At 36.8% G+C, this 17,740-nt stretch overlaps 1 protein-coding gene across 2 annotated transcripts in view; it reads left to right on the forward strand.

Annotated features, from left to right (window-relative positions):
- LOC117424170 (rhophilin-2-like) overlaps positions 1-17,740 on the forward strand; it is a 34,884-nt gene continuing 17,144 nt past the window's right edge. For both annotated transcript variants that reach the window (XM_034040292.3, XM_034040293.3), the window contains exons 1-3: positions 1-190; positions 5,409-5,524; positions 14,379-14,507. In XM_034040292.3, coding sequence (XP_033896183.1) covers positions 122-190; positions 5,409-5,524; positions 14,379-14,507 — 314 coding nt within the window. In that variant the 5' untranslated portion in view covers positions 1-121. The remainder of the gene's footprint in view (positions 191-5,408; positions 5,525-14,378; positions 14,508-17,740) is intronic.

Below are 17,740 nucleotides of genomic sequence, written 5' to 3' on the forward strand. Positions count from 1 at the left end.
GAATCTCAAGCGCTGTGAAACGTGTTGTCAGAGAAATATTGTTACCTTCTGAGAAGCAGCACCTGGTACTCAAGGGGAAAAATAACTTTTTGGTGCACGATTTATACGGCAATAAACCGGAATGACGGATACAATACTGTCCAACGGACACACAGAGAACAATGTGGTTGATAGTGGCTATTTCAAAAAGGTAGGATGAGCATTGAGTAACTTGTGTTCATTTTGGTTTATTACTGATACTGTTCAGTATGTCAGGGGTACAACTAGGCTGGAGTTCAGCAGCATCTTGTTTGACTCTTTTCAGCTTTACCTCTTTAGTTCAAGAGCTCTTGTTTTTTCTTCTGACGTAGTTTTGTGATTGTATACATTGTTTAACCCTTTTCTTTGTTTCCACGCGTTGGATGTCTATAGCAAATGTATTATTTTTGAACAGATACGGGAACGGGAACTGTTTTTGGTTGACTTGATTTTCTGTTGTTATTGTTTTTCATGTGGAATGTTAATAAACAGAGTTAAAAAAAATGTATACAAGCAATAATGTTAGTAAACTACTGTAAGTACTGTCATAACTTTCTTAGAAGTCATATGTTTTAATAAGGGATATTTACAAAACGTTATATTAAGTATTGAGTATATGTAAGCAGCATACTTTAGAATTCGAAAGCACTACGGAGTAAATGTTGGTGTTGGGTTTAAGGTGTTTAAGTTTTGCCTAAACGAAAAGTGGAACTTGACAGGTGTTACTTAAATTTACATACTGTTGAGGCGGCCATATTAATATTAAGCAACAGTTTGCTGAACCTGTTCCCGATTACATCAATGTGAATTTGCTTTCGGTAGGTTACTCAAGTGTGAGCCAGGACATAAGGCTAAGCAAACAAGTAAACATTGATAATACATGAATACATAGATTATGTTTGTGGAGTGTGTGTATGGACGACTGTTTTAATATCTGCGCAAAAAAAGCCATTCTGCTACCTGGTTTTGTCATTAATCTATTGGCACACTTATAAAACATGCAGTACAAACTAGTAAAATCATGTTGTTGGTTCTGAAACATATACAACTAGCATGGCTGGGTTGACACGATATAACGTCATGTTAAAAAGTCTATAGAGTTATCGGCGTTAATATAAAGTGATATGAGGCATAATATTTTTTGACGGGTGTGGTTCACAGACCAGTCTCCAGGCTAGGTAATACATTGGAGCGCCCTTTTCTTTCAGAGCGTGCACCTGCAGCACCATGTCATGGCTCATTTGCTGCAGTTACCTATTCTTTTTTAAAAACATATATAATGCAATAAACCTGTTATTGTTACCAATAAATAGATACAACTATACTATAGTAATTGAATGTATTTATTTATGTAGGAAATGCATTCATAAATGTGTTTTTAAACAATTAATCTTGATAAATCCATGGCATTCAGTCCCCAAAATCAGAAAATATCAGGATTTTTTTTTCTATCACTATGTGTTAGATTTTTAGTAACCTAAATCCAAAATTCAATGTATTACTGTTTAATGAAAGAGCATTTTGCAGTAACTTGGGGATCAAGGTCCACTGGACATCCACTGCTGAACTGCTTTAAAACAGAAGCCATAGGGTTCAAATCCCACCTCAGCCACTGACTCATTGTGTGACCTTGAGCAAGTCACTTAACCTCCTTGTGCTCCGTCTTTCAGGTGAAAAGTAGTTGTAAGTGACTCTGCAGCTGATGCATAGTTCACACACGCTAGTCTCTGTAAGTCGCCATGGATAAAAGCATCTGCTAAATAAACAAATAACCAAACAGGCTGGAAATGTTGGTTATCTGTCATGCAACAGAGGCGTGTAACAGTTTGCAGAGGAGTAGTCAGTTACACTGGCACATCGGAACATCAGACTGCAGTTTCTGTCCTTTTATTTACTTGTGGTTTTAGATTGCATTGTGCCCTCCTCCCTTAAGTAACTCCGACAACAGTAGACTGTGTACATTATTAACTGTATATATACAGTACATGTTCATGTCTGTTTGTTTAAAGGCAGCTTAATAGGGTCCATATCGGACAGTTACATAGTATTCTCCATTGAGGGAAGCAGCCCCAGTTTAGCTGTGGGTTGGTAATAATAGCAAATAGCCATTGAGTGTTTAATTAATGATTACTGAACGGCAGAGAGAAGGGTGACGTAGAAACAATTGACGTCCACAGATTGCATTGTTCCACAAGCATGCCAGCGTATACTGTATGACACCTTGGTTACTGTTTACGACTTTTGCTTAACTGTTACTTAAAATTGTTGATGGTCCAGTTGGTGTATAGTCCGTACATGTACAGTAACCAATATTTTCACCAGGGTTGGTTATATTCTTATATATTTTTTTTAACTGTGTACATATTTTAATTCAACATTCAAGATATTTTAAAGTCCAGAAAGATTAGAACAATCAATCAAGCTTTAAGAAAATCTTTGCTGAATTAAATGAAAAGAAAAAAGAAAATATGTGACAATTCTAATAAATTACACAGAATACATGTTTCTCTTGAAAACAATGTTTAGGGCAGCTCTTTTTGAATAACCTCTTGACTTCTGCACTGTTTTCTCCAATGACAGGGGAGTTGTCAGATATACAGTCTGTGGTTTTATATTTAAATGTGTCAGCGTAGCTAAAAAAGGACCCTTTGTTCCGTGCCTGTGCTCTTCATGCAAGCTTTAACTGTCATTAGGCATTGTCCACCACTTCCTGTGTCAATTAGAACGTAAATAAAAGCCAGCCCCTTGGCTGATATAAATAGCCTGTTCTTTTGTTTCCAGGCAACACAGGAGACAGCTCTGTGTAATGTGAATTTAAAAGCCATGCACTGTACAGGGTTTGTGCTGGAAATTAGTTTTCTTTATTGTTGTGCCCATTTCTTTACATTTTTATTGTCCTATTTTATTGTTGCAAACAGCACGCAAGGTTTCATGGATTGCATGCATGGGAAAGTGGTTTTTTTCTTTTATTTGTTGTGGTTTTTTTTTTAAATGTGTGTTAACTTCATGAAGAATTGGTTTTGGACCTGCCATGTTGGGCACATCATTTTGTTTAAATGGACTGACTCTCGCTGGCATGGTTTTTGGCATATTTGAATCTCTGAAAAATGTCCCTGTTTCAAGTCATTTTAGGTCATGATGAGCAATTGTGACATTCTATATGCAATATTATGTTGCTGTACTTTATACTTGGAACATTCAATACTGTATACAGCAATATACTTGAATGTAAACTTTCTAATCTTATGATTTTATTTAGGGGGGGGGGGGGGGGGGGGTAAAAATAGTTGTATGGCTGATAAAGACTTGAAGAAACATTTCCTATTGAACAGTACTCATGTGGCTGCCTATTTTAGCCATAAATCTTATTGACAGCATTTTTGTACCACCACTGAGTACACTATAGAGTTAAAAACAATACAGAATTGACTATATGTTGCAGTGTGGTCTCAGACTTCAAAAACACTTGGATGTGTCAGATACCCGTATAGATAATGAAGGGATACATTCATTAGTTTGGTATTTCTGTGTCGGCTGATTGTATGCTGCATTTCCAATAATAGCTTCCATTGTCAAAACCTTATCTCCAAAAAAAGGTTGGGGGTGGGGGCACACTTGTTAAATCAGGGTCTTATTAAAGCAAGGGGGTCTTCAAAAATGTTGCTGATAACAGATATTTTTTGGAAGTGAAAGCTGCTGATCCAGACTATTCGAAACATGTGATAAACCACCCATTACTTCAAAACGCTCAATCAGAATTATAAAGTAAGACTATAAGAAAGTCAGCAGATTTAGTTGCATTTACTCGAATTGATCAATTTTATCTTGAACATTATTGTGAATGAAGTGAATGTCAGTGACACTGTTTCAAGGAGTGTTGATTGTGCATTATTGCACGAGTAGGAATAGAAAAATGATAATATATTTTAGTAATGTAGTGTTTTAGCTGCGTTCTTTAAATCCAAATGAACTATATAACTAAACTTGCAACTGGCACCACCAAAAATAAACGTGTTTTACAGACTGCTTATACAACTTTAAGGTACATTATCCAAAACTTTTTTTGTATTTTTTACCATGAAATCTAAAACATTTGACATTTTAAGGGATTCAGCATTTTAGAAAAACAGCCTGTTTCTCCTGCTATAGTCTTTCTTGTGTTTGACACAGACACGACTTGGTTTATGTACAGTAGGCACCACACCTGTTATTTGTGCTTGTGGGTTATTTACACAACACAGTAGCTACCTACTCCCTGGTTACATCACACAGCTGAAAACCACACAGTATTATAACAGTAATAAAGACAGGGTCATGGATGGGGAATGGCCTGGCTTGCCTCTCTATATGGCAATGCATTCCTCCTGGGAGATGTATATTTTCCAATGTTAAGAGAATAAAACGTTAGACTATAACACTCTTTTGTGGTCTTCAGGATTACAGAGTCTATGAAACCACTTCAATGGCCTTAATCTATTATTCTGTACAAAAAAAGTAAAAACAAAACAAAACAAAAAAAACACCTGTTTCTTTTGATCAGTGATTATTACTAATTAGGGCTTAAGAGGGCTTTAATTGATACTCACTATAAGGTAAGCTGAGTTTCAATCAGTGTAATGCGATCAAGTACAAAACACAGTTTAAAAACATTATTGTAGATAAAGATCTGTCTGGGTCCCCCCCATGTCCAAACTCTCGCACAGGGATTCACACATTTCCCTGGAAACTAGGGAACAATTGGACTTTTTTTAAAAAGCATTTCTTTCAATGTACTCTCTTTTTTAATGGAGAGCAAATAAGTTACATAAAGAGAAACAAACAACTCAAGAGTGATTAAGAGAGCTTGAACTATATTGTAGTTGTTTGTTTCTTTGTAAACTCTTCTTTTTGCTTAAAAAAAAACTACTGTAAAAAAAAAAAAAAAAAAAAAAAAAAAAAACACTTCCTAACAATCTGACAAAAGTCACCTTTGGCAAATTTTATTTACATTTCCAATGTTCCGTTGTATGACACAAACCGGTGTGCAAACAGAGGGTGTTCCCTTTTTTGACATTAATACCCTGGCATTAAGGGTACCTGGAGAATGAAGAGTATAACACAGTTGCAAAACAACTGTGTGTATTTTTGTGAAGTAAAGTTGGTTGGCAGTTAAGTAGTCACATGATTAAACATATCTGCATAAAATAAATTACATAGATTAGCTTAACATTGACTGGTAATTTTACAAAACTAGCAAGAACAAGTAGGCGGTCCTAAATTATTTTTTAATTAACTGTCCCATACAATATATGCTCCTAAATGAACAGACTGATGAACATTTTGTAAGTGCTTAGTGCATTTCTCCCATAGTTTCTTCAGCGCTCTTGAAACCTGTTGTTTTGTTTTTGCAGGGCTGTAACCCCTTTGCACAGACGGGGCGAAGCAAGCTGCAGAACGAGCGTGCCTCTCTGAACCAGCAGATCATTAAGGAGATGCGAATGAGGGCCGGTGCTGAAAACCTTCTGAGGTATGTTCCCACCATTGTACGCAGGGTAGCAAAATACACTCTTTGTTCTGCCTGCTGTATCGTACTGTACTGGCTGACAGCAGGCAGGCAAGCTGCACACAATGTCTCATGACACTGAACAGCATTAGCAAGACCCTTTATTTTATTTCATATTTCCAGGAAATGTATTAATGTTAAAACAAATATGAAAAAAAATCTTATATTCAGTTTTCCTAGTAAATGTGGGGGTAATAGTGGGGGATAGAATACTGCTCCCTTCTATTGACTGGGAATGCTAACAGCTGTCTGAGTGACTGTGTAAAACTGGTGAAGGACCACAGTATATTGACAGCCTTGTCTTACACAAAAAAAAATTTTTTTACAGTCATGATTTTTCGGGGTATAAAATTAGTTTTTTAGGGGTCCAAATTATGTGGATATATGTAAAAAAAACAACCAGAAGGTTTTGTAAAGCCTGAAAGTAAGGGCCTTCAGTACCTATCATGTTTTATTAAAGTATTCTTTCAATTCATACAAACCATTCCCCGTATCTTGCTGTTTTGGGACCACAGGTAGTTTTATGTAAATGTTTTGCAAACCCTAAAGGTGGTACAATGAACGAAATATTGTGTTTGATTCAGGAAAACACATTTTTTGTGCATAAGCAGTCTGAGCTGGAACAGGATTGCCTGCGTGTTTGTTCTAGACAGGCTAGGCCTAGTAGGCCAGCACGATCTGAACTGAACAAAGCATTACTGTCTTTATTTTTTTTCAGACATGTTTTTGGATTAGGATAAGTTAAGGTAACCTTCTGCAGCCATTGAAATCTTGAAGAGATTTTTTTTTTAATGATTTAAAAGTTACTTTTTTTGTGTTTTGTTCTTAATTAATAGTGGTGGATCCTGATCTCCATGTGGTTTTATTAATAAAGACATTAAGAGGTGTCAGAGGAAATTCCTATTGAGGACAGGGAAGAGTATCTTTTGACAGCTGGGATTGAGATGGAGTGGGATAGCTCAAACAGGAGTGACAGTGATATTGAACATTCTAGAACTTTTACCACATGGAATGAGTAGGAAGCAGTTTTAAAGTTGCATAGCAGTTTAATCCTGTTTTAGGATAAAAATGACTCCCGTAGACGCACACTTTGGTGAAAGTTTTAGCTGAAATGCTTTACGTCAGGATTTATGTTTGAATGTAACTCCCTGCCTCCTCTATACAGCTACAAACATAACAGGTTTTTTTTTTTTTTTTTTAAACAAATTGACGTTCTCATTCCCTGAAGCAGGAAAGCAGGAACATGTAGAACACTTTCCAACTGACTGGTTCTGACTCCCACCTTAGACATGTCGGCTCCACATTGAAAAATATACACTTTGTTCACTTCCACAGCCTGCCTCGGGCAAGCCTGGATAATATTCAACCCTGATGCAAAACGATTCATTTTCTCTCCATTTTGTTGGAGAAAACTAATACCAGTGTATTGTTCACATGTTGGAAAGCCATGTTGTACATGAAGATTAGCATGACAGCTTTTTTTTTGTTCTCTTATGGGTATGTGCCCACCCAATACACACATTACTGTATCCGTCGCATCTACAGTACAGTCTGAATAGGAATTTAAGACACGCTGAGGCATCAAACCCTTGAAGAAAGTAAACAGGCTACTCTAGAATACACTGGCTCACACAATCTAGGGTTAACAAAATACATTTTCTTAAGTACCAAACAGTACAGCTATGGCCAAAGGTTTTGCATCACAGAATTTTAGGATTTAAATATAATAATAAAAAAAACAAACTGTAAGAACATAATTTAGATCTTTTGTTTAACATCATGCAAACAAAGAAACTACATTATATCACAAAAGTCTACCGGAAGCCATAATAGTAGTACAGTATTTTCTGTTAGATTTCGAAATGTCACATTTTACGTTAAGTATATGGAAAACTACAAATCGGTATGTAATTCAGTATGTTATGGTAACATTATTCAGCAGGTTTTATTCAACTTCATGAAGCAAAATGTGTTAATTCTATAGGGTGATGCAAAGCTTTTGTCCATAGCTGTAGAAGAAAGAAAGAGAGTCTATCCAAGCTTTTGCCTTGTGGGCAAGCAGATTACATTTAAAATAATTCTAGGACAAAGAAACAAACATAGAAGCAGAACAGCGAAAGCCTTTCCTTTCATCAATAATTGCAATTATGTAATGCAAAGAATGGCGAGACGTGTTGAAGTGTACGGTAGGGCTACAGCCACTCCTTTTTTGGACTGGATTGTGGATTGCACATTTGTTGTTGTTAAATCTTAGCATTGCAACCTGGGTGCCTGACTCCCCTGACGCAAATTCCACACAGCACAGATGCAATGGGAAATCAGCACACTGCACAGATGCAATGGGAAGTCGGCTGATGTGGATTATGTGGTGGATCAGAACTACTTTGGAATTAAACAAAATGCGACTGTTATCCAATAATTTGTATTTGACCGAGATATGATACAGTACTACTTTTAAAAGAAAACCATTCCGATAATAGAAAACACCCCAAAAGTTTCAATACATGGTCTTTGTCAGTGTTTTAAAATATTCAGTATTGCATCTTTTTGTGTCTAATCTCCAAAGTAAAACAAATATTGTTATCAGAATGAACCATGCAGACTAATTATAGTTTAGAGGATAAAGGTAAGCGTGATGAAAAAAATCTGCTCTGTCAAATGACAGGGATGGTAACAGAAAATAAAACCAGCATTTGTAACTCTAGAATACAAGCCTTCTGTTTTAAAGACGTTACTAGTTGGTGTTTTCTGTCTGAGAAGGCAAAGCACCAACTAAGATGATATGGTAAGACAAGGAGGATCAAAGGAAGATGATCCATAAAAAAAAATACTAGTCACTCCTTTGTAAATGGGCAGCAGTGTGGAGTAGTGGTTAGGGCTCTGGACTCTTGACCGGAGGGTTGTGGGTTCATTCCCAGGTGGGGGGGGGGACACTGCTGCTGTACCCTTGAGCAAGGTACTTTACCTAGATTGCTCCAGTAAAAACCCAACTGTATAAATGGGTAATTGTATATAAAAAATAATGTGTAAAAAATAATGTAATTGTATGTAAAAATAATGTGATATCTTGTAACAATTGTAAGTTGTCCTGGATAAGGGCATCTGCTAAGAAATAAATCATAATAATAAATGTTCATCATAATAAAAGCACAGCAAAGTGTAATAAGTAAGCATTGTAAAGCATTTAAAAAAAAAAGAAACATAGCGAAGCAGGTTAAACTATTGTAAATACATAGTATAACCATGGCAAAGACATGGGGAAAAGTGCAAAATTACTGTGTAAATGTATTGGGGTAAACTTGTATAAGGGCTGTCAGTGTACACAAATAAAACCCATGAGGTCATTGTCACCAAACCAGTTCATTTATTTCTTGTATACCTGTTTATTTCTTGTTTTATGCAAGATACCAAGATATTTCAGGATTTAATGTACAATATAAACTGTTTGACATTATTGCACCCACATTCTTCACTGCCACCCACCACAGGCGTCATTTCATACTTTATTGCCACTAGTAGATGTCAGATATACAGTATAGAAGATACATGTATTTTTGGTATAGAGAAACTCTGTATCAATGACCTTTAGTTTCTTCCTCTTGTTCTGGTTGTTTTCTGGTTTAAAACTCAGTGCCACACCCTAGCCCGTGACCAGTAATTGCTGGTTTTCAGACCAGTGAGCTCAAGTTAAGGGAGCTATGAACCACAAAGTGGTTTATAGCTAACTCTTACCTTTTTATGTTAAATTCCTGCCAAAAGTGGATTGATACCAGTTTTTTTTTCTCTTTCATTCAAATCCGTGATCCACTTATCAGATAATGCATTCACAGGCTGGCAGAACCTGTAATACAAGTCTGATAAATATCTGTTCTTCGAAGGACCAAATACACCCACATGAATGCAGTAGTCCAATACAATGGCTTTGTTTCTAAGCTGTTAACTTACTGTAAACTACCTGTATACAGTAATTTGAAATAGTACATTAATTAAACTAAAGCACTTGTGTTCTAGTCTAAGTTAATAAAGTTAATATTTGAACACAATTCTGTTCTGCAAATGAAATTATGACTATATTATGGCTTCTGATCCCAGTTGGTGAGATGAGGTTAAGAGCTCACCGGTTCACACCCAGTCTCTGTCCTTTTACACACTTGCAGCAATAATATATATTAAACCTTTTAAAAATGTTAAAAAAATGATTGCTTTTTTCCCCTTAATGTTCTTCTATACATAGATAATAGTTTAAAGAAACATAGAAACCTACAGAATCTGCTTTTTAAAACTGTTTGTGTTCAATGTTCATGAAAAAAATGAAATGGACGGGGGCGGGGGCGGGGACCTTGCTTCCTGTTTGTGGCAAAACATTTCCTCCTTTTTGATTAACCTCTCTACGGTATCTCTCAGGTAGTTTGCTGTCAAACTTCTAAGCACTGTGCATTCCTAGCAGTACTTAAATAGACAAACCCCATCCTCTAGAATGCTGACAATCCTTTTAGCACATTCATTTTGAAACACAAACATGTATAAAAATGCAGTTTAAGTGGTAATGTTATGTGTACAACTTCTGTACAATTCTTGAACCCAGTTCATATAGGTGTTAGGGATTTCACATTTGTATCAGCTCTCAAAACATGCTTAAAAGCATATACATTTTAATCCTCTGTAGCAATCTGTATGTTTAAATACATATACAGTAATCCGTCGCACATCCAACTGCGGTGGGACCAGATTAAAGGTGTAAAAAGTCGGATGAATTAATCCTGTTTTAAATACCATTATACACAGCTGTAACAATTACTATCGTCGTACAATTATTGTTTTGAGATTCAGCTTTTATTAGGGAGCTCCCCTAAATCCCTGGTTTAGAATGATACAGGGTATTAATGCTTGTGACAGAGTAGCCATCTGCCGTATGGGTGCGTGCATTCGCTGCTGAGTGACAGGCAGGAGATTGAGAAAGAGGTTGAAGTTGATACACCCCACAAGCAGACAGAATTTATTTACACACTGAACAGCTCACATGACACTATCAGCAATGGCAGCGCATTCACATACAACACTGTGTACAAAAACGTTGGTAGGATGTACAATCTCTGAACTAATCTTCTCTGTTCAATAATAAACTAACGTTGATGAAGAGATTAATCATGGTGGATAAAGGTTCGGACGGATATGTGTGATGGCAGGATACGCGACGGTTTACTGTGTGGATTACAAAAGCGGATTATCCGATCTTTGATCAACCGTACTGTCTAATCAACCGAACGCACCTGTAATCTTGTGATGAATTACGTGTGGTGTATTACGCACAGAGCTTCTGCTGCTAAAACGGCTATGAGATTTAGCTGCCAAAAAAAGGACCAGCAGACTGAGGCAAATTAAAGAATTATTCAGATCACCAAAACCTTAGCTGGAGCATTGTGTGCTTCAAATTGCTGCAGTTAAGCAAATTAAAACACCTCGTTCATTTTTCTTCTATTTCATCAGTAAGGGCTGGAGATCCTGTCTATGTTATTGAGCAGCTAAGAACTTATTTTATTCATTTCAATTGCACGTTACTACAATGCCTTAACAGCCAGTATCAAAGTATAGAAACATTTTACTGAATTTAAACGATTCCTAAAGTTCTGTAATGTGTCAAAGGTATACTGAATTGTATTCTTTGATGACTTTCAAAGTTTGGTATATGGTATGTTTAATTACAGTATTTCATTACTTTAACTGTAGGTGTAAAGTTTTACAGAATTGCATTAATTTAGTGATTTGTAAAGTTTTGTCATTTTGTATGTTTAATGTGATAGAATAGGTTACTAGCTGCATATCATCAGTCGGTACTTGTGTACTAAGTACTTGTGTATGTTAACTTGATGCTATACATTATTAAAGGTACAGTAATTGTTATTAATACCTGTTTGATTATCCATACAAATCGATTATACAAACTAGTATCGGTCTCAGTTAGCTCTGATAATTGACTCTGTACGGTATATAAATAAGTACAGATTGATTGATTGAAGTACACACTGTGCAAGGGCTGCAAACCATAATTAGGGTTTTATTACAATAGAAAAATGTAAGCTGTACCTTTTATCAGTATTTAAAAAATCACTAACAAGATACAATTTGTGTACTTTCCTTACGTTAATATCTGTTCAAAGTACAGGTTCTCTATTACATAGACGTTTATTGTGGTTTTGCAATGCTAAAAGCTTAGTCAGTGAGGTGCCGCCTGTTTCATCAAAAACTTCAACCCAAATAAGAAATTGATTTCCTCATTGTGTACATTGATTTCAGGCAATACATTTCTTTCTGTGGAAAAGACAGGTAGGGAAACTAGGTGCGAGTTAGGCAAAAATATGACTAGCTTTTCCTCAGGTGTTATTAGTTTTGCATTGTTGCCTACTGCAGTCACAAAGGGAAACACATTTTTTTTTTCTTTCTACAACACAGGCAAACATGGTGCTAGATCACCTATTTCTTGAAAAAATGTTCTACAATGATGGTTTTGTGAAAATGTATGTTTCCGTTGTACTAATTTCTTCCTGCAGTATGTGGTTTTGTTTAAACTGTTTCTATAACAGCGTGTGTGCTTCAGAAGGGGCAACATGCAAAAACCTTTTTTAAAAGTAGTTAACATTATCCACAAAGGCTGACTGAAACCGTTCCACCCAGATCAATTGATCTCCCTTTGTCTGGATAGCTGTAGAAAAATTAACCATTTTAAATGTTTCATTATGAAATGAGGAAATGATTTCTAGGATTGTTGAATCAGACTAATGGAGTTCCCCGAGAGAACTGTAAAAATGAAGAAAGCACTACAAACTGAAGAAATGGAGAACTGGGCTACAGATTTTTGTAAATCCGTTTAGTCACAGAAACTGTGTTAATCCATCAACTGGCCTATAAAGGGCTGTAAATAAAGTTTTTGACATTCAGAAACTGTTCTGTCTGTTTAAGTTTGTATGCACTGAAGACATTTACTCAGGCATTCAGTGTACTTGTGTAAAAAACTATAATGAACCATGGCATAGTTTTCGTAGGAAAAAATGCAGGATCAACTTTACAGAGGAGTGCCTGATTGGCATTACAGAAGGTATTACTGCTATATGGGATAATTGTGTCTTTCGTGTGGGAGTGCAGAGTTCCTCTTCCAATCAGCTGGAGTCTTTTAATTGCTTTTCTAGCAGCTGGGTGCCAATGAGAGCTTTTACAGCTGTCTGGTACAAGCAGGTGGGCGGGAATGTTTTTGTTTTACTACTTTGGTGTGTGCGTGTTTGATTAAAACAGGTAATAGGAAGCTGAGATTGAGGAACCAGGAAGTTCTCATAGGTTTCTCTTACATTTCCGCTTGGTACAGATTGGTTTGATGATGAATATGTGACACTGCACACTTGACCAGAGTGTATCAAAATTGACTGTGTTTTTCTTTCTTTAAAATGACAGCATTAGTAATCAAAACAAGTTTGCCCAAACTGGTTTTGCAACAAGCAGAAGCTTCAGAAGTGTGTGCATAGCTTTCAATACGCTGTCAAAAAACAAACAGGCACTGTTTTCTCACATTACCTAATGTTGCCTTAACGAAACTGCTTGGCATTAGAGTTTGAAATTGGTGTAACTGCAGATTGCATGAGACTTGTTTAGAGTAAGTGCTGACCAAGGTTTTAAAATATATATTTTTATTATATAATAACTGGTCCCTGTTTTCTGTTCTTCAAAGACAACTCTGTAGAATGAATAGTTGCTGCTACTTCCTGGTACAATATCACTTCCTGTGCTGTAGTTCAATTTCACTCCAGGTAGGTCACATGGTCTTGCTGCAATCTGGTCATATGACCTACCGCACAGGTCGTGATGAAGAAAAAGGTTTTCTTCAAATTGTACTTGAAAAAAAGGGGTACCAGAGATAATGCTGCTAATGCTTATAAAAACTAAATGGATTTGAAAGCCCGGGTAGCACTTTGTAATTAAAAATATTATTATTATCAATTGATAAAAATATAATTCATATGAGATATACTACAATACAGTAACAGTGTAATATATGAGTACAAACAACTTTAATCACAGTATAGACATTTCAAAAGAGCTGTAAAAAGGCTGCCACCATTTTTAATTTTGTAACACTTTTAAACTACATCTTAGGTGAGGAATAAAACACTGTATTTTTATATTTTCCCTTTCTTTTTTTTAATTTAGTAGTCGCCAATTAGTTTTTTTTTGTTGTTTTCTCCCCAATTTAATAGTGTCCAATTATTTTTGTTTAGCTCAGCTCACCACTACCACCCCCGCACTGACTCGGGAGTGGCGAAGGCGAGCACACACTGTCCTCCGACCGCTTTTTTTAACACTGCAGACACACCATGCAGCCACCCAGAGCTACAGTGTCAGAGGACAACACAGCTCTGGGCAGCTTACAGGCAAGCCCACAGGCGCCCGGCCAGACTACAGGGGTCGCTGGTGAGCGGTGAGCCGAGAACACCCTGGCCGACCTAACCCTCCCTCTCTCCGGGCGGCGCTTGGCCAATTGTGCGCCACCCCCTCGGAGCTCCTGTCCTCAGTCGGCAAAGGAATAGCCTGGACTCGAACCGACGACGTCCAGACTATAGGGCGCATCCTGCACTCTACGCGAGAGCTTTTTCTGGATGCGCCACTCGGGAGCCCCTTATATTTTCCCTTGCTATACAATATGGGACTTCATATTTAAATACAAGGCTTTTGACAGAAAGCTGACTAATGTCTTTCTCCCTCATGTGCGGTGAAAAGGCTTTTCATTCTTGAGGATTCAAAGACTGACTAATGTCCTTCTGCTTGTTTCCAGGGCAACCACAAACAACAAGGTCCGGGAGATGGCGGTGCTGGAGCTGAGCTATGTCAACTCCAACCTGCAGCTTTTAATGGAGCATCTGGAAGGCCTCAACAGCTCTGTAGAAGTCTATCAGAGCGTAGAGTAAGTCATGAAGTAGCTTGTTCCTGTATAAATGGAATTTAATCCCCATTCTTTGTAAAGGTTCACCACAGTACATTTGCAATGCTTTTCCTCCACTTATACCACACTTTGCTGTGATTTGTCATCCTTCTAATCTCCTTGTTTGTGGATATTACCTTGCTTTACTGAAACGATTTGCAAGTCCCTACATAAAACATTCGAGTTATTTATTTCAGGTTTGGTAACTTTTTTGGTTGAGTTTCTTTGACAGAATTGTGCATTTATAACAATTTGGAGTAAATAGAATCTAGTCCATAGTTTTCAAAATACAATAATAGGCTTATGTGTGTCATTTCGGCATTTTTGACACTGAGCATTTCCAAGTGAACTAATCTGTGTTCTTTGTGAAATTAAATGTGAAACGGTCCAAGAGAGGATCTTAAACAAAAATATAATCGAGAGATTGATAAGAGCTATAATGCCTTAAACTAATAGTATTAACATATTAAATGGGGTTGTTTCCTTTTCACAAATGGATTTTGCAACTGTAATAGGCAGATTTCAGTATCTAGGTGACCTGTTATCACAGTATTATTTATCAGATAAGCTTTAACTAAGTGGCCTCTAAATGGCAGTACGTCCGGAAAAACAGATTGGACTGAAAGGTAGGGAAAGTAATCAGTATTCCATGTCATAGATCTTGAAAATCTACCATGTCTCCAGTGGCAACCACAATCAAAAGAGTGATTAGTCCAGTAAATGAGAATGCATTAAAATTTGGCATTTGGTAATAAGAACACCAGTACTGCAATACAATACTCTCCGGTGATTCAGCTAGAGTCGTGACTTCTCAGAATGCCAAATGCCAAGGTTTATCTGTACAGTCATTTTTTAATTAACAAGCACTTTGTAAGGAACTTCAGAGCGGTACATCAGCACCCCTTACATAATATTAGAGGCAATGACTGAGGAACAAACCCCCACTTTTCAAGCTCAGAGGCTAACACACAGCCAAAAGAACTAAACTCCCTTTTACTTTGATGGACAGAAATCTATTGCAGAGACCAGTACAAAGGCAGTCAAATATACACCCAATGTACAGTTTGTAGAGGCAGGAACTTGTGTCCCTACGGCTAAAACTAGTTTAGTGGAATGTGAACAAGCTTATTCATAAAGAATGGACTATAGAAGTATATAGAAACAAATACCAAAATACTAAATTTTTTGTGTAAAGTTGCACATGATTGTGGGGAACAGCATTCTTAGTTACTATCACCCTATAGAATTAACACATTTTGCTTGATAAAGTAGAATGAAGCCTGCTGAATAATGTCACGTTAACATATTAAGTTACCGCTTTGTAGTTTTCCATATACTTAACAAAAACTGCCAAAAATTGAAAAATGTGACATCTCGAAATCTAACATGAAATACTGTACTATTATGGCTTCTGGTAGACTTTTGCGATATCATTTTGTAGTTTATTTGATTACATGATGTTAAATAAAATATCTAAATTATGTTAATATAGTGTTTTTTTGTTTGTTTTTTAATTATGTCTCAATCCTAAAATTCTAGGTGATGCAAAACTTTTGGCCCTAGCTGTACATTTAGACAAGGCAGGCATACATTTCAGCTCTGTAAGGGTAGCGAACTCTTTCTTTCTTTCTTTCTTTCTTTCTTTCTTTCTTTCTTGTAATCAATACCACAATACTATTACTGGATGTTATCTATTACTAAATTATATTACTGATATCACAACACCTGCTTCTGATTTAGTTTACAGAAACAGGTGTTAAGCCTTGAATGTGAGCATGGAATCTCCCTCTATGAGAACAGTGCTCTGTGTTTGCTCACATACCATTTATATAGTAGGTGTTCCTTGTAAAATGCTATCAGTATATACAAAACACCAAACATCTTTTGCTTCCTCATGCTGAAACCAGAGTTTGCATGTGTCTACTACCTGATAGGGGATAGATTGAAAGTGTCCATTGTTAGTGTGCAGTGGTGTAGTCCTGCAGCCCCTGTTTCCCCATAAACTCAATAGAACCGCAGTTTATCACTAGTAGGTAAAGGGCTAACAAGTGTACCAATTGATTACAAATTCAGACAATCAGGTGTTGAGGTATTATTGTAAAGCAACTAGACTTACAGCTATTTATATTAAAGATACAAAAATAAACAAACACTGTACATACACACAAGATTAAAATGCCGTCATTATTATTATTAATCCTATGTGCAACACTCCCTCACTCCCCCTTCTCATATATTGAATGGTTTGGTCCAGAATCAACTCGTCTCACTGTCCTATTGCAGGCGCTTAAGAGCGAATGAGACTGAGGTTTTGAAACAGAAGTGCATCCGTTTGCAAAATAAGATGTGTAAGGCCACAGGTACCCTTTATTTGTTTGTTGGGATTGAGTTTTATCTTTTAAATAAATGTTTAGCTTATTTTATCTACATTATTTTTGATATATGGGTCTAAAATAAGAACTGTCCCAATTATGACATCTAATTGTAAAGCGTTAATACAGGTTCCCTTATTCACACCTGTTGTTCCAAACCAGGCACGCTATTCAAACGTTTTTCAGCTTTTATCTCTCAAGGGTTTCTTACGGTTATTGTATTCTTTGCTTATTTGTATGGGTTATACACATGTATATCTCCATATAGTAATAGGAGCAAAACAGTTCAATATTCTACACGTGAAGTACGGAAGCGGTGATCTCCCTGCCCAAGAGAAGTGGGGGGGGGGGGGGGCGGTGCCCCCCTGCGACCCACCAGCACTACACCCCTGTTAGTGTGCCAACGTTGTTTGATTTCTGATGAAGCAGGGTGACAAAAGGCTAAACCACTGAAGAATCCTACTTTAGAGTGACTCTTAAACATGAGTGTGGGACACTTCAAGACCATTTCTTCTATACAGTATATCTGGAAAACCACCTGTCCACTTGTGATGGGACTTGATATCACCATTATTTAGCTTAAGTTATTTTAGAGCTGTTATTCTGTCTGTATACCCACCCGTCTGCAATACAATATGTGACAACCCTAAAAGTCTTGCTTGATGCAAAAGTACTTTTCAGATACTGCACAAGTGCTTCAGTTTTAAGCATGAATAAAAGATTAGCACCAAAGGTTCCAGGACTAGTAGCAACATTGTATGTGAAAATGCAATGAACATAAACATATGTACTCCTCACAGGGAGGATTTTCAGCCTTTAGATTCTACCTGGACTTTGATTTGA

This window comes from Acipenser ruthenus, chromosome 19, assembly GCF_902713425.1.
Source record: "Acipenser ruthenus chromosome 19, fAciRut3.2 maternal haplotype, whole genome shotgun sequence".
Lineage (NCBI taxonomy): Eukaryota > Metazoa > Chordata > Actinopteri > Acipenseriformes > Acipenseridae > Acipenser > Acipenser ruthenus.